Consider the following 19,363-nt stretch of genomic DNA (forward strand, 5'->3'; position numbering starts at 1 on the left):
TGGACCCCAAACTGCACTTTTAGTATTACTGTTACTAGAGTCTTTAGCATTGTTACTGGAGTTTAATTTTTCATTGCTATAACATTTGTTATTTCTTTTCAGAAATAACTCCAAATTCCTTTGATAATGCCTCAAATGCTTCAATTTTTTCTTAAACTCTTTCACACATACAGCTCTATAAAGTGAAGTTTCATGTCTGAATCATCTTCTGTCCTACCCATCACAAGCTGAAATAGTGAGCTGTTAGTCCCAGCATGGCTGGCAATTTCCTACATTGCAAGAAAATATTCTTGAAGAAACTCTTTGTTTCTTCTTTCATTGAGACAGCAGTTGGTGGATCTCCGCAGCACTTGTTTTCATCCCGAATTCTTCCTGCAAAGTTTTCTTTAGTGTTGCCCACAATGTAAGACTTTTCTCACCCTAAACAGAAAGCTTAGCCACACCTTCAAGTGATAATCTTTTTCCATTTTCTTTTCAAGAAAACTCTATCTTTTCTTGTTAACCATTTGGGAGGCATCCTCCTCTTTATCACTGGCACCATCACCTTCCTCTTTATCATTCTATGTCATCATTAATTTTCAGTGCAAGTTCGCCAATGTTAGGTAAACAATAGCAAATCTTACTCCTAACTTTGCTTCTGAAAATGATGTTTCAATGAATAACTTCTTAGCTTTAAGTTTACCAGATGTTGATTGAAAAGTGAAAGCACAAAATTCTCTCAAGTGTTTCTGATTTCTGTCATCCAGAACTGTCTCAAAAATTAACTTGTGTAAGGATTTGAAGTTTTTGAATGGTGCAAAGTTTATATTTTTAGTTACTTTTCCAATTTCACCTAACTTTGCCCTTTTCAGATTTTCCCTTCTTTTTTTAATGGCTATTTCTCCTTTCTTCATGTTTAAAATTTCTACTTGCGTTGGTCTGCTATTGCTGACTGTCATTAAAACATGAATCTTTGTTGCAAATCCAAAATAACCACAGTTACATGTTGCTACGATGTTGCAGCCAAACTGATGGTCAGAAAAGTTAGTCGTAGATTAGGCGGCATAACTGCGTCGTCATTTGTTCAGTTGATTTTGGACAGAGTTCCCAAAATTTGTAGAAAAGATGGTTCTGACTCCCATGCAGGACAATAATCTCATAGTTAGTACTGAACTGACAAAAGAAACAAAACAACTTAATCAACAAACTCATGTTTTTTCTATGAATGCTGTTTCTCCATGAACACACAAAACTACTGTCCAATATTCAATTTCTTTGGCATGTCATCAGTCCCGCCAGCAGGGAAACTGTTAGACCCCCCCCCCCCCCCCCACCCCCATCTGAATTCCACAACTCTTTATCCATTTCTGAGATACAGAGGTTCAAAGTTGCCCTACTTGTACACGTAAAATACTTATATAAAATTTGGTATGAAGTGAAAATGAAGTTTACCATATCTACTCGAATCTAAGTCGCACGAGAAAAATGAGACTCGAAATCAAGGAAAAAAATGTTTCCCGAATCTAAGCCGCACCTGAAATTTGAGACTCAAAATTTAAGGGGAGAGAAGAGTTTTAGGCCGCACCTCCAAATCGAAACAAAGTTAGTCCATTGTGATATGAGACACAATTTAGGTAGAATGAATGACGATACAGCTACAGTAGTTTGGTTCGAGCCGTAAGCTTAGCAGTTAAGCTCTACCAAGTAGCCATTGCTATCATCAGGCGTTCCGTCCGTATTTATACGGGTACCCTTTGTTTTTCACATGCTTCGTCTGGTTTGAATTGATTGCTTATTTTTCTTTGATATAATAAGTGACATTCTCTTTGTTATAGGTGTTTACGTCACTCTAATCTGAAAATGTATTACTGTACTGTGTCATGCATTGTTTGTCGCATTCTGGTAGTGTGTATTCATGACCTGTCGCCACTCGCGGCATGGCTTACTTTGGTGTACGCTGCTGCTGCTTATAATTTAAAAAAAAAAAAGAGAGAGAAAGAGAGAGAGGAATCGTCTCATTAGTAAAACGATGGCAAGAGACTGCTATTTGTTGTTATTTACACTGCTGCTTTCTTTGATAATGATCAACAAGAACCAAATAATAAACTGCGTATGATAGATGTTCTGAACGAGAATTTAGTGAAAATTTTTCTCTGTTTGAAAATCTTTGCAGACGCCTCTTTAGTACATTACTTTCTGCACAGAAATTAGAGTCATCTTAGATTTAAAAATCTACTCAATTGCCGTGCTTCATTTCTGATTGTATCACTATTAGGCATAAGAATAATACGAATATAAACATGACATGATATGTGTATTCTTCCGCATTTGCTGTTGTCTCACTCTAGTTTCGTAGTTTATTAGGCAGACAGGATTTAAATGAGATAGCAGCAAACATGAAAGAATACATGGCAAAATGTTTATATTGGTATTATTCTTATGGTGAAGAGAATACTGCATGTGATTCAAAATTTATAAAAGTTCCCATTAGCAACCATCTCTTCTCACAGGTAGAAAAAAATTCAGAACATATATTGACAAACATTGCAAACAGTCTTGCCAGTCGGATTTTCGTAGTACATTGAAAAGCTGCTACATTCAAAGATGAACAATACGGAATTTGTATTTACTTCGTTGGATAACGTATGAAAATGCAGTGGTCGAAATTCGAGACGGAGAAAAAAGCTCGTCTTCCACCTTTTTTAAAATTTATTTACTTACGCAGAGAAATTGGTGCCAGAATTTATCTTTGTACCTGCAAAGCATGCCTGTGTATTTGACGGCAGAAGCTAGTAGTGGCAGCACCTACCAACATATTTCAGAACTTCCGCTTACTTTGCACTCGATTCTAAGCCCCAGGCAGTTTTTTGGATTACAAAAATCGGAAAAAAAGTGCAACTTCGATTCGAGTAAATACGGTATGAAGTGATGTAGCATCGAGAACTACGATGTTAAGTGTCTCTGTTGTCATCAGAAGACTTATGGGATCCCCATGTTCTAGTACTTATGTACATGTAAAATTCTTTTGCACGTAAAATCCGATCTGAGGTGTATACTTAGTTTTGCATTATTTCACTTTCACACAAGTAAGCTTTTCATTTGAGTTACAATCCCCTCCTGAAGCAGGGAAAAGAAGGGAACTAGCAGAAAAAGGCTCCTATCGAAGCACAAAAAAAGGCGAGTGTATGTTCCCGTTTGTTTAAGACTGATTGAAAAGTGTGATAGCAGCTGCCTCATTCTATTTTTTCAGCAGCTATAAAAATGTTCCACAAAATTAGTGCTTCTTTATGCTGAGGGAGGAGGAGACAGTGGTAGTGAGAAAGAGACTGGAAAACAATAAATATTGGAAGACAGTAGCAGTGGTGGTGGTAGCGAAGGAGACAATGGAAGTGAGAGAGAAAGAGAGGGACACTGTGAGAAGTGGAACGTAGTTGACAGTGACAGAGCAGTTTCATGGAAGAATCAGGGAGACAGTGCCAGTAAGAGAAGAATAAAGAGAAAGTGGAAATGTGTGAAAGCCAGAGTCTAAGACAATGACAATGAGGGGGAGGGAGAGAGGGGGGAGAGGGAGAGGAGAGAGAGAGAGAGAGAGAGAGAGAGAGAGAGAGAGAGAGAGAGAGAACAGCCAGCAGCAGTGGGAAGGAATGAATGAGACAGTAGTAGGTGTGTGTGTGTGTGTGTGTGTGTGTGTGTGTGTGTGTGTGTGTGTGTGTGTGTGTGGCAGCTGTTACACTACTTATCAGTCAGTACTTACCAGTCAGAGTCTTTCAAAGCATAGAGCATAGCACACACACTTTTTTGTGCTCCGATAGAAGCATTTCTTTATTTGTATAAAATAAATGATGCAAGGATAAAAGGATGTAAGGTACATAAGTATCATGGGAACTTACAACAATGGACTAGTGCATGTGGGCGAGTCACAGCCGAGATTGTGGGAGCGAGAAGTGAGCTACATGTTATAGAGAGCAAGAGTATGTTCGCATGCGAAAATGGCAAAAATTTTAAAGGTGCTGAGGAAGGTAGAATGAGGCAGCTGTCACACTACTTCTTAGTCAGAGTCTTTTAAAGCATAGCATATTCACTTTTTTGTGGTCTGATAGGAGCATTTTTCACTCGTATAAAAAAAAAAGATGTAAGGAAAAAAGGATATAAGGCACAGAAGTATCATTAATTCCATGCTTCACTAAGATATTTGATAGTGTTATCCTGTCTCAGCATAGTGCCTCCTTCATGAGACTCAAACTGATTATGAACCACAGAATGTTTTTAAAAAGGAGCTAAGTGTAACCACAACAGATACATAGTTTTTGCATGAAGTATACTGGTATCATCAGAAGAAACAAAACTAGCACTCTAAGGGTCATAGTGTGGAATGTTAGATCCTTTAACCAAGTAGGTAGGTTAGAAAATTTCAAAAGGGAAATGGATAGGTTGAAGCTTCATACATTGGCAATTAAAGAAGTGCAATGGCAAGAAGAACAGTACTTCTGGTCAGGTGATTACAGGGCTTTAAATACAAAACCAAATAGGGATATTGCAGGAAAAGGGTTACTAATGACTCAAGAAATTAAGAATATAGGTAAGCTACTATGAACAGCAGAGTGAACACATTATTGTAATCAAGATAGACATGAAGCCAACATCCATCACAGAAGCAAATGCTTAGATGCTAATTAGCTACTTGGATGAATAGCTTGTAAGAATGTATGATAAGATAAAATAAATTATTCAGACAGCTACGGAGGACAAATACTGATTGCAATGGGTGACAGGGATTTTGTAGTAGGAAAATGAAGAGAAGGAAAAATAGTAAGAGAATATGGACTGGGAGAAAGGAATTAAAGAGAAAACTTCCAGATGGAATTTTGTGCAGAGTGCTATTTTATTATCACCAACACTTGGTTTAATAATCATGTCAAAAAGGAGAAGCAACCTGGAGACTCTGGAAGGCTTAAATATATTAGCTGATGGTAATACAGAGATTTCGAGATTATTTAATGATGCGACAGAGGTTACAAAACAAGATTTTAAATCAAGACATTTTCAGGGGCAATGTGGATTCTGAGCATAATATATAGTTTATGAACTGCATATCAGAAGTGAAGAAACTTCAAAATGTTAGGAAATTTAGGAAATGGAACTTTGAGAAGCGGAAAGAATGAGAAGCTGTTAAAGAGTTTCAAATGGAACATTAGGCAACGATTGGCTGAAACAGGGAAAGGGAAACAACAGAAGATGAATGGGTAACCTTGATACATGAAACAGTGAAGACTGTTGAGAATCAAATACACTCCTGGAAATGGAAAAAAGAACACATTGACACCGGTGTGTCAAACCCACCATACTTGCTCCGGACACTGCGAGAGGGCTGTACAAGCAATGATCACACGCACGGCACAGCGGACACACCAGGAACCGCGGTGTTGGCCGTCGAATGGCGCTAGCTGCGCAGCATTTGTGCACCGCCGCCAGTTTGCCGTGGCATACGGAGCTCCATCGCAGTCTTTAACACTGGTAGCATGCCGCGACAGCGTGGACGTGAACCGTATGTGCAGTTGACGGACTTTGAGCGAGGGCGTATAGTGGGCATGCGGGAGTCCGGGTGGACGTACCGCCGAATTGCTCAACACGTGAGGCGTGAGGTCTCCACAGTACATCGATGTTGTCGCCAGTGGTCGGCGGAAGGTGCACGTGCCCGTCGACCTGGGACCGGACCGCAGCGACGCACGGATGCACGCCAAGACCGTAGGATCCTACGCAGTGCCGTAGGGGACTGCACCGCCACTTCCCAGCAAATTAGGGACACTGTTGTTCCTGGGGTATCGGCGAGGACCATTCGCAACCGTCTCCATGAAGCTGGGCTACGGTCCCGCACACCGTTAGGCCGTCTTCCGCTCATGCCCCAACATCGTGCAGCCCGCCTCCAGTGGTGTCGCGACAGGTGTGAATGGAGGGACGAATGGAGACGTGTCGTCTTCAGCGATGAGAGTCGCTTCTGCCTTGGTGCCAATGATGGTCGTATGCGTGTTTGGCGCCGTGCAGGTGAGCGCCACAATCAGGACTGCATACGACCGAGGCACACAGGGCCAACACCCGGCATCATGGTGTGGGGAGCGATCTCCTACACTGGCCGTACACCTCTGGTGATCGTCGAGGGGACACTGAATAGTGCACGGTACATCCAAACCGTCATCGAACCCATCGTTCTACCATTCCTAGACTGGCAAGGGAACTTGCTCTTCCAACAGGACAATGCACGTCCGCATGTATCCCGTGCCACCCAACGTGCTCTAGAAGGTGTAAGTCAACTACCCTGGCCAGCAAGATCTCCGGATCTGTCCCCCATTGAGCATGTTTGGGACTGGATGAAGTGTCGTCTCACGCGGTCTGCACGTCCAGCACGAACGCTGGTCCAACTGAGGCGCCAGGTGGAAATGGCATGGAAAGCCGTTCCACAGGACTACATCCAGCATCTCTACGATCGTCTCCATGGGAGAATAGCAGCCTGTATTCTGCGAAAGGTGGATATACACTGTACTAGTGCCGACATTGTGCATGCTCTGTTGCCTGTGTCTATGTGCCTGTGGTTCTGTCAGTGTGATCATGTGATGTATCTGACCCCAGGAATGTGTCAATAATGTTTCCCCTTCCTGGGACAATGAATTCACGGTGTTCTTATTTCAATTTCCAGGAGTGTAGATAACAGTGGCTATGTGCATCCGGGTTGTTCTTGTGTGAGTGTTCTGCTTCTGTAGAAGGACTTTGTCTAAAGCCTGTAACCTTTCTAGTATTCTTTTTGATTCTGGCTGTCTGTCTCTCAATGCCCCGTCTCTTTGCTAAGTAGCAATCTGTCCTTCCCATATTACTGTTGCATCACAGTGGACTTTCCATGTTTAATTATGAGTCTGTGCTACGTATGTACACTTAAACAGAATATTTCAATTATAAATAAGGCAACAAGACTTATACATGAGTATATCACAGAAAATCTTGCCACAAGGAGTTTTTCCAGGACGCAGTTTAACAACATATTATTTATAAATACTTAAATTAATTTATTTTTATGTATTAACAAAATGGAGCAAATGAATGCACCAATGTACACGATTAAACAAATATGGTAAAATTTAACTGCATTTGACAAAGGAAAAAATTGAAAATAGTAGATACACTTATTTCAACAAGCTGAAAAAGTCACTGACAATATTAAAGGGGACGCTAAATTAAAATTTTATAGAAAAATGAATGTATTGATTGAAAGACTTAAGTGGAAGCCTAACATTCTTACATGTTATACGAGTACAACAGTGCTTGCGTTATACACAGTTTAAATACGATGCAGTGTAGTGTAATACGTGTAAGATATATTCATGGTTAGTGTAGCGCCTATTTAAAAGTAAAATTACTGCAGTAGTATTACTTATAACATTTGCAAAAGTCAGCAGTTTGAACACCAAGGAAACATAATAATAATAATAATAATAATAATAATAATAATAATAGCAATCTACTGTTGTACACAATACTGACATGTGTAATAACCTGTGAACTCAGAAAAGAGGTACTTATAAATTCAGAATATATGGCACAGAAGAGAGAACTGATTACGTATATTCAATATTAAAATCACTTAGGAGTAAAGGCAACAATGTATTATAAAAGTCAATGTTTCAGTCACATGCTACTTCTGATAATCAGTAGCTTTTCAGTCACCATCAGATCTTATAATTACTGACTACAAGCCTGATGTTGCTGCTGTAATTTTTAGATATGGCAACAGCTGAAAAGCAAAAGCCAGTTATCAGTTTCAAGAAAGTAGCAAGTGACCAAGACATCGCCTTTTATAATATAATCTGATACAAGTGCCATTGGTTTCTTCAGCAAGCCCAGCTAATCTCAAATCGTGACACTCACCAGAAATGGCAACACCATGTGCTGGTTGTGTGCTGGATTCAGTCTCGTTTATATGCCTACCAATAACTCTATCCCTCTACTGTTTAATGAGTGGTTACCTTTACTCCTAAATTATTTACATTCTGCAGGACTTTCCCTGTTGTATCAACATCACATATTTACATTTGTACAAGGATCTTGACATGTCTTACCACTGAGGATACTTAGTTGGCTCTAATCTCTGAGGAGGGAAAAACTGCCAATAATGGTTCACATACCAAGAGAGACTATTTTATGTGATGCTGAAAAAATTAAAATAAACATGATCTGCCACAACAGCTGTATGTAACTCCATAAAAATCACCAATCTTAGTCAAACAATATACCATCCTCAGGCATTTAAAAGAAAGAAAGAAAGAAGGAAGGAGGAAGAAGAAGATGGGGGGGGGGGGGGGGGGGGGGGAGTTAATACACGACACATATGTAGTTTGGAATATTTGTACCTGGATAAATTGTAAGTGCTTCAAAACTACAGAATGCAGTAAAGTATCTAACTCATACAGGAGGCTGCACCAGTGAAACTACAATTCTCGAAAGGATCATACTCCTATGTATAAAAGAGCTTCAAAGTTCTGATTACTTTACCAATGGTTTAATGTGTTAAATCTTTGACGTTAAGCATGTAAATGAGAAAAAGTAAAGACAAGCTTTGATATTATCCTTAAAATCTGTTGGAAGTCATTAAGTGGTCACTTTATCAAGCACTGTAATTTGCATTCTGTTTAAAGGAAAAGAATTTTTCATGAGCCTCAATGTTTATGACAAATTGTGAGTTGTACAATTATACAATTTTGCAGATACATTCATTGAAATACATTGATACTACCAGCAAAATGTGTAGCAAATAGAGTAAATAGTAAAGAAACAAATTACAATGCCACACCTGATACAGCACTTTTATTGGACAAACAGCGAAAGTGTAGTAAATGATAAACTTTTTTCGTCTCTTCATTCTGTGAAGGATGTGAGCAAGAAAACGTTTCATAAAGGTTTTAAATCATGTGTTAAGTTTTTTTAAGGCACTAAATGCTTTCATTCTCAAACACTGGAGAAATGTAACATGGATATTTGGACGCCATGTATTATGTAGCCTCATGATATACACATAGTTTCTAACTGTAATACTTGTCTAACTACGTTAAGCATTTATTGGAAGATTATATGTCTTATCATCATCATCATCATTTAAGACTGATTATGCCTTTCAGTGTTCAGTCTGAAGCATAGCCCCCTTATAAAATTCCTCCATGATCCCCTATTCAGTGCTAACATTGGTGCCTCTTCTGATGTTAAACCTATTACTTCAAAATCATTCTTAACCGAATCCAGGTACCTTCTCCTTGGCCTGCCCCGACTCCTCCTACCCTCAGCTGCTGAATCCATGAGTCTCTTGGGTAACCTTGCTTCTCCCATGCGTGTAACATGAACCCACCATCTAAGTCTGTTTGCCCTGACTGCTACATCTATAGAGTTCATTCCCAGTTTTTCTTTGATTTCCTCATTGTGGACACCCTCCTGCCATTGTTCCCATCTACTAGTACCTGCAATCATCCTAGCTACTTTCATATCCGTAACCTCAACCTTGTTGATAAGGTAACCTGAATCCACCCAGCTTTCGCGCCCATACAACAAAGTTGGTTGAAAGATTGAACGGTGCACAGATAACTTAGTCTTGGTACTGACTTCCTTCTTGCAGAAGAGAGTAGATCGTAGCTGAGCGCTCACTGCATTAGCTATGCTACACCTCGCTTCCAGTTCTTTCACTATGTTGCCATCCTGTGAGAATATGCATCCTAAGAACTTGAATCTGTCCACCTGTTTTAACTTTGTTCCTCCTATTTGGCACTCAATCCGTTTATATTTCTTTTCCACTGACATTACTTTCATTTTGGAGATGCTAGTCTTCATACCATAGTCCTTACATTTCTGATCTAGCTCTGAAATATTACTTTGCAAACTTTCAATCGAATCTGCCATCACAACTAAGTCATCCGCATATGCAAGACTGCTTATTTTGTATTCACATATCTTGATCTCACCCAGCCAGTCTATTGTTTTCAACATATGATCCATAAATAATATGAACAACAGTGGAGACAGGTTGCAGCCTTGTCTTACCCCTGAAACTACTCTGAACCATGAACTCAATTTACCATCAACTCTAACTGCTGCCTGACTATCCATGTAAAGACCTTTAATTGCTTGCAAAAGTTTGCCTCCTATTCCATAATCTCGTAGAACAGACAATAACTTCCTCCTAGGAACCCGGTCATATGCCTTTTCTAGATCTATAAAGCATAGATACAATTCCCTGTTCCACTCATAACACTTTTCCATTATTTGCCGTAAGCTAAAGATCTGGTCCTGACAACCTCTAAGAGGCCTAAACCCACACTGATTTTCATCCAATTGGTCCTCAACTAATACTCGCACTTTCCTTTCAACAATACCTGAGAAGATTTTACCCACAAAGCTGATTAGAGAGATACCTCTGTAGTTGTTACAACCTTTTCTGTTTCCATGTTTAAAGATTGGTGTGATTACTGCTTTTGTCCAGTCTGATGGAACCTGTCCCGACTCCCAGGCCATTTCAATTATCCTGTGTAGCCATTTAAGACCTGATGTTCCACTGTATTTGATGAGTTCCGACTTAATTTCATCCACCCCAGCTGCTTTATTGCACTGCAGTCTATTGACCATTTTCTCCACTTCCTCAAATGTGCTCCTGTTTCCATCATCATTCCTATCCCATTCTATCTCGAAATCTGAAACATTGCTGATTGTATTTTCACCTACATTGAGCAACTCTTCAAAATATTCCCTCCATCTGCCCAAGGCATCCACAGGATTCACCAGCAGTTTTCCTGACCTGTCCAAAATACTTGTCATTTCCTTCTTACCTCCCTTTCGAAGACTGCTAATAACACTCCAGAATGGTTTTACAGCAGCTTGACCCATAGTCTTCAACCTGTTTCCAAAGTCTTCCCAAGATTTCTTCTTGGATGCTGCAATTATCTGTTTGGCTTTGTTTCTTTCTTCAACATAACTTTCTCTGTCTACCTGAGTTCTAGTACGTAGCCATTTTTGATACGCCTTCTTTTTCCTTTTACAGGCTGCCTTGACTGTTTCATTCCACCAAGCTGTTTGCTTCATCCTAATTTTACACACTACTGTTCCAAGTCATTCTTTAGCCACTTCTAATACTGTATCCCTGTACCTTGTCCATTCCTTTTCCAATGACTATAATTGGCTACATTCAACTAACTGGTACCTTTCTGAGATTGCTGTTATGTACTTGAGCCTGATTTCCTTATCCTGAAGTTTCTCCACTCTTATCCTCCTACATATGGACCTGACCTCCTGCACTTTCGGCCTCACAATCTCAATTTCACTGCAGATTAAATAATGATCAGTGTCATCAAAGAATCCCCTGAATACACGTGTGTCCCTCACAGCATTCCTGAATGCCTGATCTGTTATTATATATTCAATGACAGATCTGGTTCCCCTGCCTTTTCAAGTATACCCAGTGAATGTTCTTATGTTTAAAAAAGGAGTTTGTGATTACTAAGCCCATACTGGCACAGAAATCCAAGAGTTGTTTCCTGTTCCTGTTGGCCTCCATATCCTCTCCAAATTTACCCATAACCTTTTCATGCCCTTCTGTTCGATTTCCAATCCTGACATTAAAATCACACATGAGCAGAACACTGTCCTTGTCCTTTACTCCAACAACTACATCACTGAGTGCGTCTTCTATCCATCTTATCTTGATTTGTCTCTTCACAATGTGAATATACTGATACAATCCTAATTTTCTTGATAGACACTGTCAAATCTATCCACATCAGTCATTTGTTTACATACCTTATTGCAACTACGCTGGGTTCCATTTCTTTCCTGATGTAAAGCCCTACACCCCATTGTGCTATTCCTGCTTTGACTCCTGACAGGTAGACCTTGTATTCTCCCACTTCCTCTTCTTTCTCACCCCTTACCTGAATGTCACTAACAGCTAAAACGTCCCTATCTTACTTGCAGCCTCTGCCAGCTCTACCTTCTTCTCAGAGTAGCCCCCATTGATATTAATAGCTCCTCATCTCATTACCATTTGTTTGCTAAGTCGTATCTTAGGAGTCCCTGGTTTATCAGTTAGAGGTGGGACTCCATCACCTCCAAAGGTCTGAGGCATTTTGCTCTGATTGTTGCCAGCATCATATTTAAAGTATCGGGGAAGCAGGTTGCTAGCCTTACTTGCCCCGAGTCCCATTGAGGTTTACCCCTAACGGTTGAGGGACTAACCGGTGCATTTAGTAGTCTTTGCCGTCTGAGCACAAAGGTGACCACGACTCAGAATATGTCCGAGATGCCCAGCCTTATTCCAAAGCAACTGGTATCCCGACTGTCAGGACCACTTACTTGCCCACTCATACGTTGCCCGTGGTTCATGAACCAGGACATGACTACAGGAACCCACACAATGAACCATTATATGTCTTAATGAGTAGATTATGTTGGCATTTTAAATTTAGTAAATAATTATAAGAAATATTGAAAATCAAATTTTTGTTGCCCCTGGAAGCTTTTAATCACACAATGTGCAACTGGGATCATACACCACGAACTGCGTTAGCTGCTTATTAATATGGATGTTAACAGGCTGACTACAACACAAACTGTGTTAGCTGTTTATTAATATGGATGTTAACAGGCTGACTAAACTGGTATATTCAGCTGGAGATACAATACTCCAGTCTGACTCTGCATTTCACCTTGTTAACATATTGCTTCGTGTATAGATCAGGTACTTTCCTGGATTTTATGTAGTTTTGATGCCATTAATGTATAATGTTTATATAGATGCAAATAATGAAGACTGACTGCATGACTAATTGTGTCTCTCTCTCTCTCTCTCTCTCTCTCTCTATCTCTTCTCCTTTATTTATTGTAAATGCCTGAGCATGGTCATTTGTTTGACTGAAATTGATGGTTTTTATGGCATGATGTATAGCTATTGTGCCACATCACATTTTTTTAAAAAAAATGTTCAAAAGCTGTCAATCCTCGCTTCCCTAAAGCAATATTTTATATGATCAGGGTAAAATCTACCTACACCTCTCCCCAACACAAAACTGAAACAACTAAAAATGTTTTGACAACTACAGACGATAGAGCTTACTCTGAATTCTTTCTTCATAGCATCTAACAGTTTTAGATGCTTGTTTGCTTCTTTGAACAATGACTTCTTCTCTGGAACATTAAATCTGTCTGCTCGAATGTGTGTCAGTATGGCTAAAAAAAAGAAAAAAATAATAGTTGAATACAAAAGCATTTGCAATCTGCTCCATTTTTCTTATCACATTAACTGAAGGAGTACAACAAACATCAACAAGTTTAGATGTACTTTCTCAAGATGACTTTCAAGATTTTGCTCTTCTTCATATGTTTAAACTTTGTTACATACTCAGTGTCCTAAAAGCTGCAGCATCTTTAATTAACTGAATCCACCATCATGGTGCTTCACCACTGGTGTTATGAATAAAACAATTTTAAAAAGAACTGTAGGTGGGAGCAGGTGGTAGTGGTTTATTATAGCTCCGCCTACTTCTCTGGCACACAGAAGTTATAAGCTTACAGTACAACTACTATGAACACAAGTATGCAGGGGCATACAGAAAATTATTGACAGTGTTTTTCAGGAGTTCTTCACATATGTGTACAGTTCTCAAATGATTGCACAAAATACGAAGGACAAAGCAAGAAATAAAGATTTGCTGATCGCTTGTGAGTTCTGTGCAGTTAAACTACTGGGTCATTAGGGTCATCACATAAATAAATAAATAAAAAAAAATAAAGACAAGTTTGGTTAATATCGGTTAAAAAGACAGTAAGTTCAAAGACCAAACAGGCTAGGTTACAACTTAAATAATAAATAGCAAGCTGAAGCCACCTCACTATTATTGCTCTCCTACTAAAGCTACATTATTGTTCTTAATTTCCATATCATTCCAATTTGTTTGTCTCCAAGGAGTACATCCAATGACAACACATTTGACCCCCCCTCCCCCTCCTCATCTCATGCGTGAGTGGCGGGGAGAAGGGCAGGTGCAACTTGAAATCTTCATTGGGAACCCCTGTTTTTATTGCAAATTATGATTCTACAGCAAAATCTGCCTGTGTCTTGTCTGAAGCATTTTCTTCGTTTCACTACAGATGGCACTATAATCAGAGGAATAGATCGTAATTCATGACAAGCTTATTCCACGGCCCTTAAATATCCAATAGCACGTGGGACTGCACCTCCATGCTGTGAGGGTAGGTTAGGACAGTGTTTCATTATTTCTAATTGGACACCCCCATTGCGAAGTTGTACTCCTCCAACATACCAAAGAGGGAACTACTCGACGCGCCACTGTGACTATGGCTCACGGCAAATGATACTCTACTCTTCTAATTAGAACAAGTATTCAAATGTAGTACCACCAACTTAAGTACACTTAGTGATTCACTTTTCAAATTATCATACAAATGACAGAAGCACATATGCAGGAATGTCAGCACAGGCCTTTCCAATGCAGTTAACCATGTCTTCACGACCAGTTGGCACCTGCTGGTACACCATATATCTTGTGGGGATTGTCTACATTCCAGTGAAGCCAGTTAACAATACCATGGTTTGTGAATGTAGACTCACTGGAAAATAGAACCTTGGTTAAGGATGGGGGGGGGGGGGGGGGGTTATTTGCATTTGTTGATGTGCCCATTCATGAAACACTGCCTGATTATGGAAATCATTGCCGTGGAGTTTTTGACGCAGTGACGCATGGTATGAATGGTATTTATGACAACGCAGTATTGTGACAAGACTATCTATGGACATACCGGAATTGCAGTATAACTGCTGGATGCTTTTGTGGTGCACTGATACTAGTACAGCTATTTTATTACTTCCCCTGTAACCCATTTGCTTTGTACCTTTTGCCGGTCTGTAGCTGCCATCAGACAAAGACATTCACAACCTTGTAAAAGAACAAAAAAGAGCGAGCTTTCTCTGGAAAACATACAAGGCAACAGCAGCCTCAACATTTCTACCACATTCTCCATAAATAAATATCATTTCAATTTCTTCTTGCGTGGCTGCAACATTCATCGTCCACTTGCACCTCTATTATCCAGATGACAGGTGGGTGTGCAGGCAATAAATACTGTGTGTGTACTGTAATGTTCAGAGCCACTATATGTTCTATGGCTGCATGTACTGTGTGTACTGCCTGTTATGACACATCATAGTTCACTATATGGCCATGGTGATGCTTCAAGTAGTCATCCATTTGATATGTTCAAAAAACACAGTGCGGTGAATGGGGTTTTGCAATCATAAGTTATGCAATGCTGGCCTGTCCTACGGTCACAGCATGGAGGTGGGGTCCCACATGCCATTGGGTAATTGAATATCCATTTCTACTCATCTGACTACAGCATCATCTGTGGAAATGAAGAAAATTCTCCACACTAAACATATGTAGATTTTGCTGTAGAATTGTAATCTGCAATAAAAAATGGGGGTTCCCATTTCCCCCCTCGCATCCCCCCACCACCCATGCATGAGGTGCGTTGGCTGGTTGAGTGTGGTACCATTTGATGTCCCACTCTGAGACAAACAATTTGGAATTATAACTTTTTTTGATCCGATGTGTAGTTTTTGAGATATTTCAATATCTTCAGTTAAAATGAACACCTTGTATATAGTGCATGCACAAATGGTAAAAATGTTATTCACACCATCTCTCATGCAACTTCATTATTCAGGCGTTAATTGGCAATATGCTGATTATAATAAAATGTTTAGTTCTTCCTGAAACCACGTAAATTAAAAGTAACAATTAAATCAAATTTTTACTACAGCACATAACAATGAATTTTGGATGAGTTAGTCTTTTTGGCATTTTGACACGTACTATTAGAAAGACTGGAATATAGACTTTAAGCAACATATTTCAATTTTCCTGAAACTAATTAAATTTGAAGAAAATCTTAACTAAAGTTCGGACATAATCAAAATTAATTTTGCCTTTTGAGATACTATACCTGTTAGATTCTCAAGTTTGGAAAAAAAAGTGTGTGAAATCTATGGGACTTAATTGCTAAGGTCATCAGTCCCTAAGGTCATCAGTCCCTAAGCTTACACACTACTTAACCTAAATTATCCTAAGGACAAACACACACACCCATGCCCGAGGAAGGACTCGAACCTCTGCCGGGACCAGCCGCACAGTCCATGACTGCAGCACCTTACAATTTAACATAACTTCAAATATGGCAACTGTACTAGTAAATAGGGAATTCTCAGAGTACAAATACAAAATAGTACTGTAATCTCTATTATACTGCTAACTAATCACTTATAATGTAAACCAAATTATTGCCTGAGCATACAGCTCGTTCACTCTTGTAAATTTCAACCACACATTTCTCTTAACAAATATATATTTCCTGAGATCATAAAATATTCAGATGCATGTATTTAAATAACTCACTCTGCCGAAGAATCTTTAATTTATTTCTAGTATTAGTATGCGCAACACAGATGTATTTAAAAAATTGTGGTTAGCATTTAGATAAGCAACTTTTTTTTATAATGGCTTATGTTTCATGAACTTCTCAGAGTCAATCTGTGAGTAACTTGAATTCAAGTTGTGTCTGAGTATTTTAGTGTTAACAGCATGGACACTGGTTTATTTCAATAAGTGATCAGAAAGTTTATTGTGTCCAGTGAGTGTGTACTCGAAAGTCAACTTTGATATTCAAACTGTGAGACCCCATATATGAAAGTGCACTGTAAAAATTTAGTCACAGTCAGACTTTTTTGGAGGTGACTACCAGTGATTACAATACTAAATAAGAACTGAGAATGATCATCATATTACTGTGAGCACTGACAATGTACAAAGCAGTGACAGCAATCAAAAACTGTGTTGTGTACATTATTTGAGAAATATCACAAAACCAGTTTACAGCAATTAGTTGAACTTCCACCAACAAGATACTGAGTGCAATCCAGTGATCACAGATTAGTACACAGCCACTTTGTAACATGCTAAATGCTACCTTCCACTGCATTAAGGAGGAGGCTAGAAAAAATGCTAAATCCTAAAACCTGTACCATACTCTTCTCATTGTCTTGTAAAATAGAGGGCAGGGGCTGTTGAAGACGCAGACCAATCCTCAGTTCAGAAAATGAAACACACAAAATTAAATTACACTACTTGGATACATGTGTTTCACACGTTTCACATAATGATTGGTCCTCCTGCCATAGGAGAAAACCATGTATGAGCTGACAATGTGCAACAGAATTTCACAATTTCTGCTACAGTGCTGTGCAACTTAGGCGGCAGCTTCCTGATCCCTTCTACTCAGAGAATGCTCTGTGTTGTCGCCAGCATGCTCCCAGTCTCTCTCCCACACCTCACACTACATCTATTGCCTGTCCTGCAATTGCCAAAACTGTGGTAAGCACCACACTGGGTCACTGTTTTTGCTTATGATGCTCCCCACAAACATATATGTTCAAAAACTATCACTATCACTTCTTGCTTATATGCCATTCATAATGAATACTACAGCTACATCAGAACTGCATCCTCCACAGCCTTTGCAACACACAGGTTTATCAGAATTACACCAACTGGCTGGAGTGTACCATGCAACAATTGGCACTGTGCATCCCCACACACCACCTGCCTCCTTATCTGCACAACACTATACAGATGTGAGATATCCCTTTCCAAGGTATTATGACACAACTACATTGTCACTCGAGTGTTTCAACTCTTACATCAAACTCACCCCATTTTTCTAATGTTCTTTTTTGTTCCACCTGATTTGATCTATTAGTCTCAAATCACAGGGTTCCATTTAAAAGTTTTTTTTACATATTTTAGGCTATGAGCAAGCCCTTCTAAAACTATGAATACCAAAGGGTGAACTTTTTCAGATACACGTTCTTTCATTTTTTTTGCATCAATAACGACATTTAGCCCAGTAACTAATTTTACTCAGACCGTCAGGAGGATAAGCCTCCACAGTGCCTTCAACAACCTCTGTGGTCCACCCAAGCAGCTAGTGGTGTTTGCAGCAGTTGCATGATCCACAGTCATCTCGCAAGTAGCTAGTGAAATAATAGTCTCTCCAGGCAGAGCCCCACTTGCCTTGGTAAGCCTTATATAAGAAGACTGTATTAGATGCCCAGAGGTTGACCACAAACACAGTTTTGTCTCAACAGTGAACTACCCCCTCACCTCACTATTAAGTTGTTTTTTATTTATTTTTAATGAAGATTTTTACTGTGCTTATGATCTGGGCAGTTAAATCAAGAATCCTGTTCCTCATTACACATAACAACCCACTGCCACACTATGCTGTGGTTACCAGAGCATGCACAGATTTTGCATGTGTGGCAGGCTTGTGGTGCTCACCAGGCCAGATCCCAACTTGACTCCAGAACTCTGTAATCGAAAGACCCATACTTGGCCAGCAAAGACTGCACCCCCTGAGATGTGGAACATGTAGCACTAGCTGGGAGGCACATTAGGCTTATTGAATATCACACACAAGGTGAGCAGTATATCTCTGGACTGGAAAGGAAATACTCAGCTAATGTGATATCTCTGCCTTCTTCCTCCCCAAAAAGGTGAATTAGGATTTTCTGTTATTAACAATGAAGGGGACTACATTTTATCAAACAGCAGAAAATGTACAGAATGTCATGGTCCTAAAATAAAATAGAATTTCTAGTGACTAGACTAATATAGTGGAATTACAACGGAATAGACTCATTTAACAAGTAGTCAGAAATGCGGATCATGAGGGTTTATTTAAGTCTTGGGAGATATGTCGGATTAAATTAAGTAACATATGCAGCATACCCAGAAAATGAAGGTTATATGGACACAGACGAAACAGGCAATTATTTAACAGATACAGGGTGTTTCAAAAATGACCGGTATATTTGAAACGGCAATAAAAACTAAACGAGCAGAGATAAAAATACACCGTTTGTTGATAATACACCGTTTGTTGCAATTTGCTTGGGACACCAGTACATTTTCAGGCGGACAAACTTTCGAAATTACAGTAGTTACAATTTTCAACAACAGATGGCGCTGCAAGTGATGTGAAAGATATAGAAGACAACGCAGTCTGTGGGTGGTATGTTGTCTTTCTGCTGTAAGCGTGTGCTGTTCACAACGTACAAGTGTGCTGTGGACAACATTGTTTATTCCTTAGAACAGAGGATTTTTCTGGTGTTGGAATTCCACCGCCTAGAACACAGTGTTGTTGCAACAAGACGAAGTTTTCAACGGAGGTTTAATGTAACCAAAGGACCGAAAAGCGATACAATAAAGGATCTGTTTGAAAAATTTCAACG

The 19,363-nt window shown here is 39.5% G+C and overlaps 1 protein-coding gene across 3 annotated transcripts in view; it reads right to left on the reverse strand.

Annotated features, from left to right (window-relative positions):
* LOC126282138 (E3 ubiquitin-protein ligase SHPRH) overlaps nt 1-19,363 on the reverse strand; it is a 260,470-nt gene that overhangs the window by 46,875 nt on the left and 194,232 nt on the right. For all 3 annotated transcript variants that reach the window (XM_049981638.1, XM_049981639.1, XM_049981640.1), the window contains one exon: nt 13,112-13,224. In XM_049981638.1, the coding sequence (XP_049837595.1) occupies nt 13,112-13,224 (113 nt within the window). The remainder of the gene's footprint in view (nt 1-13,111; nt 13,225-19,363) is intronic.

This window comes from Schistocerca gregaria, chromosome 7, assembly GCF_023897955.1.
Source record: "Schistocerca gregaria isolate iqSchGreg1 chromosome 7, iqSchGreg1.2, whole genome shotgun sequence".
Taxonomy (NCBI): domain Eukaryota; kingdom Metazoa; phylum Arthropoda; class Insecta; order Orthoptera; family Acrididae; genus Schistocerca; species Schistocerca gregaria.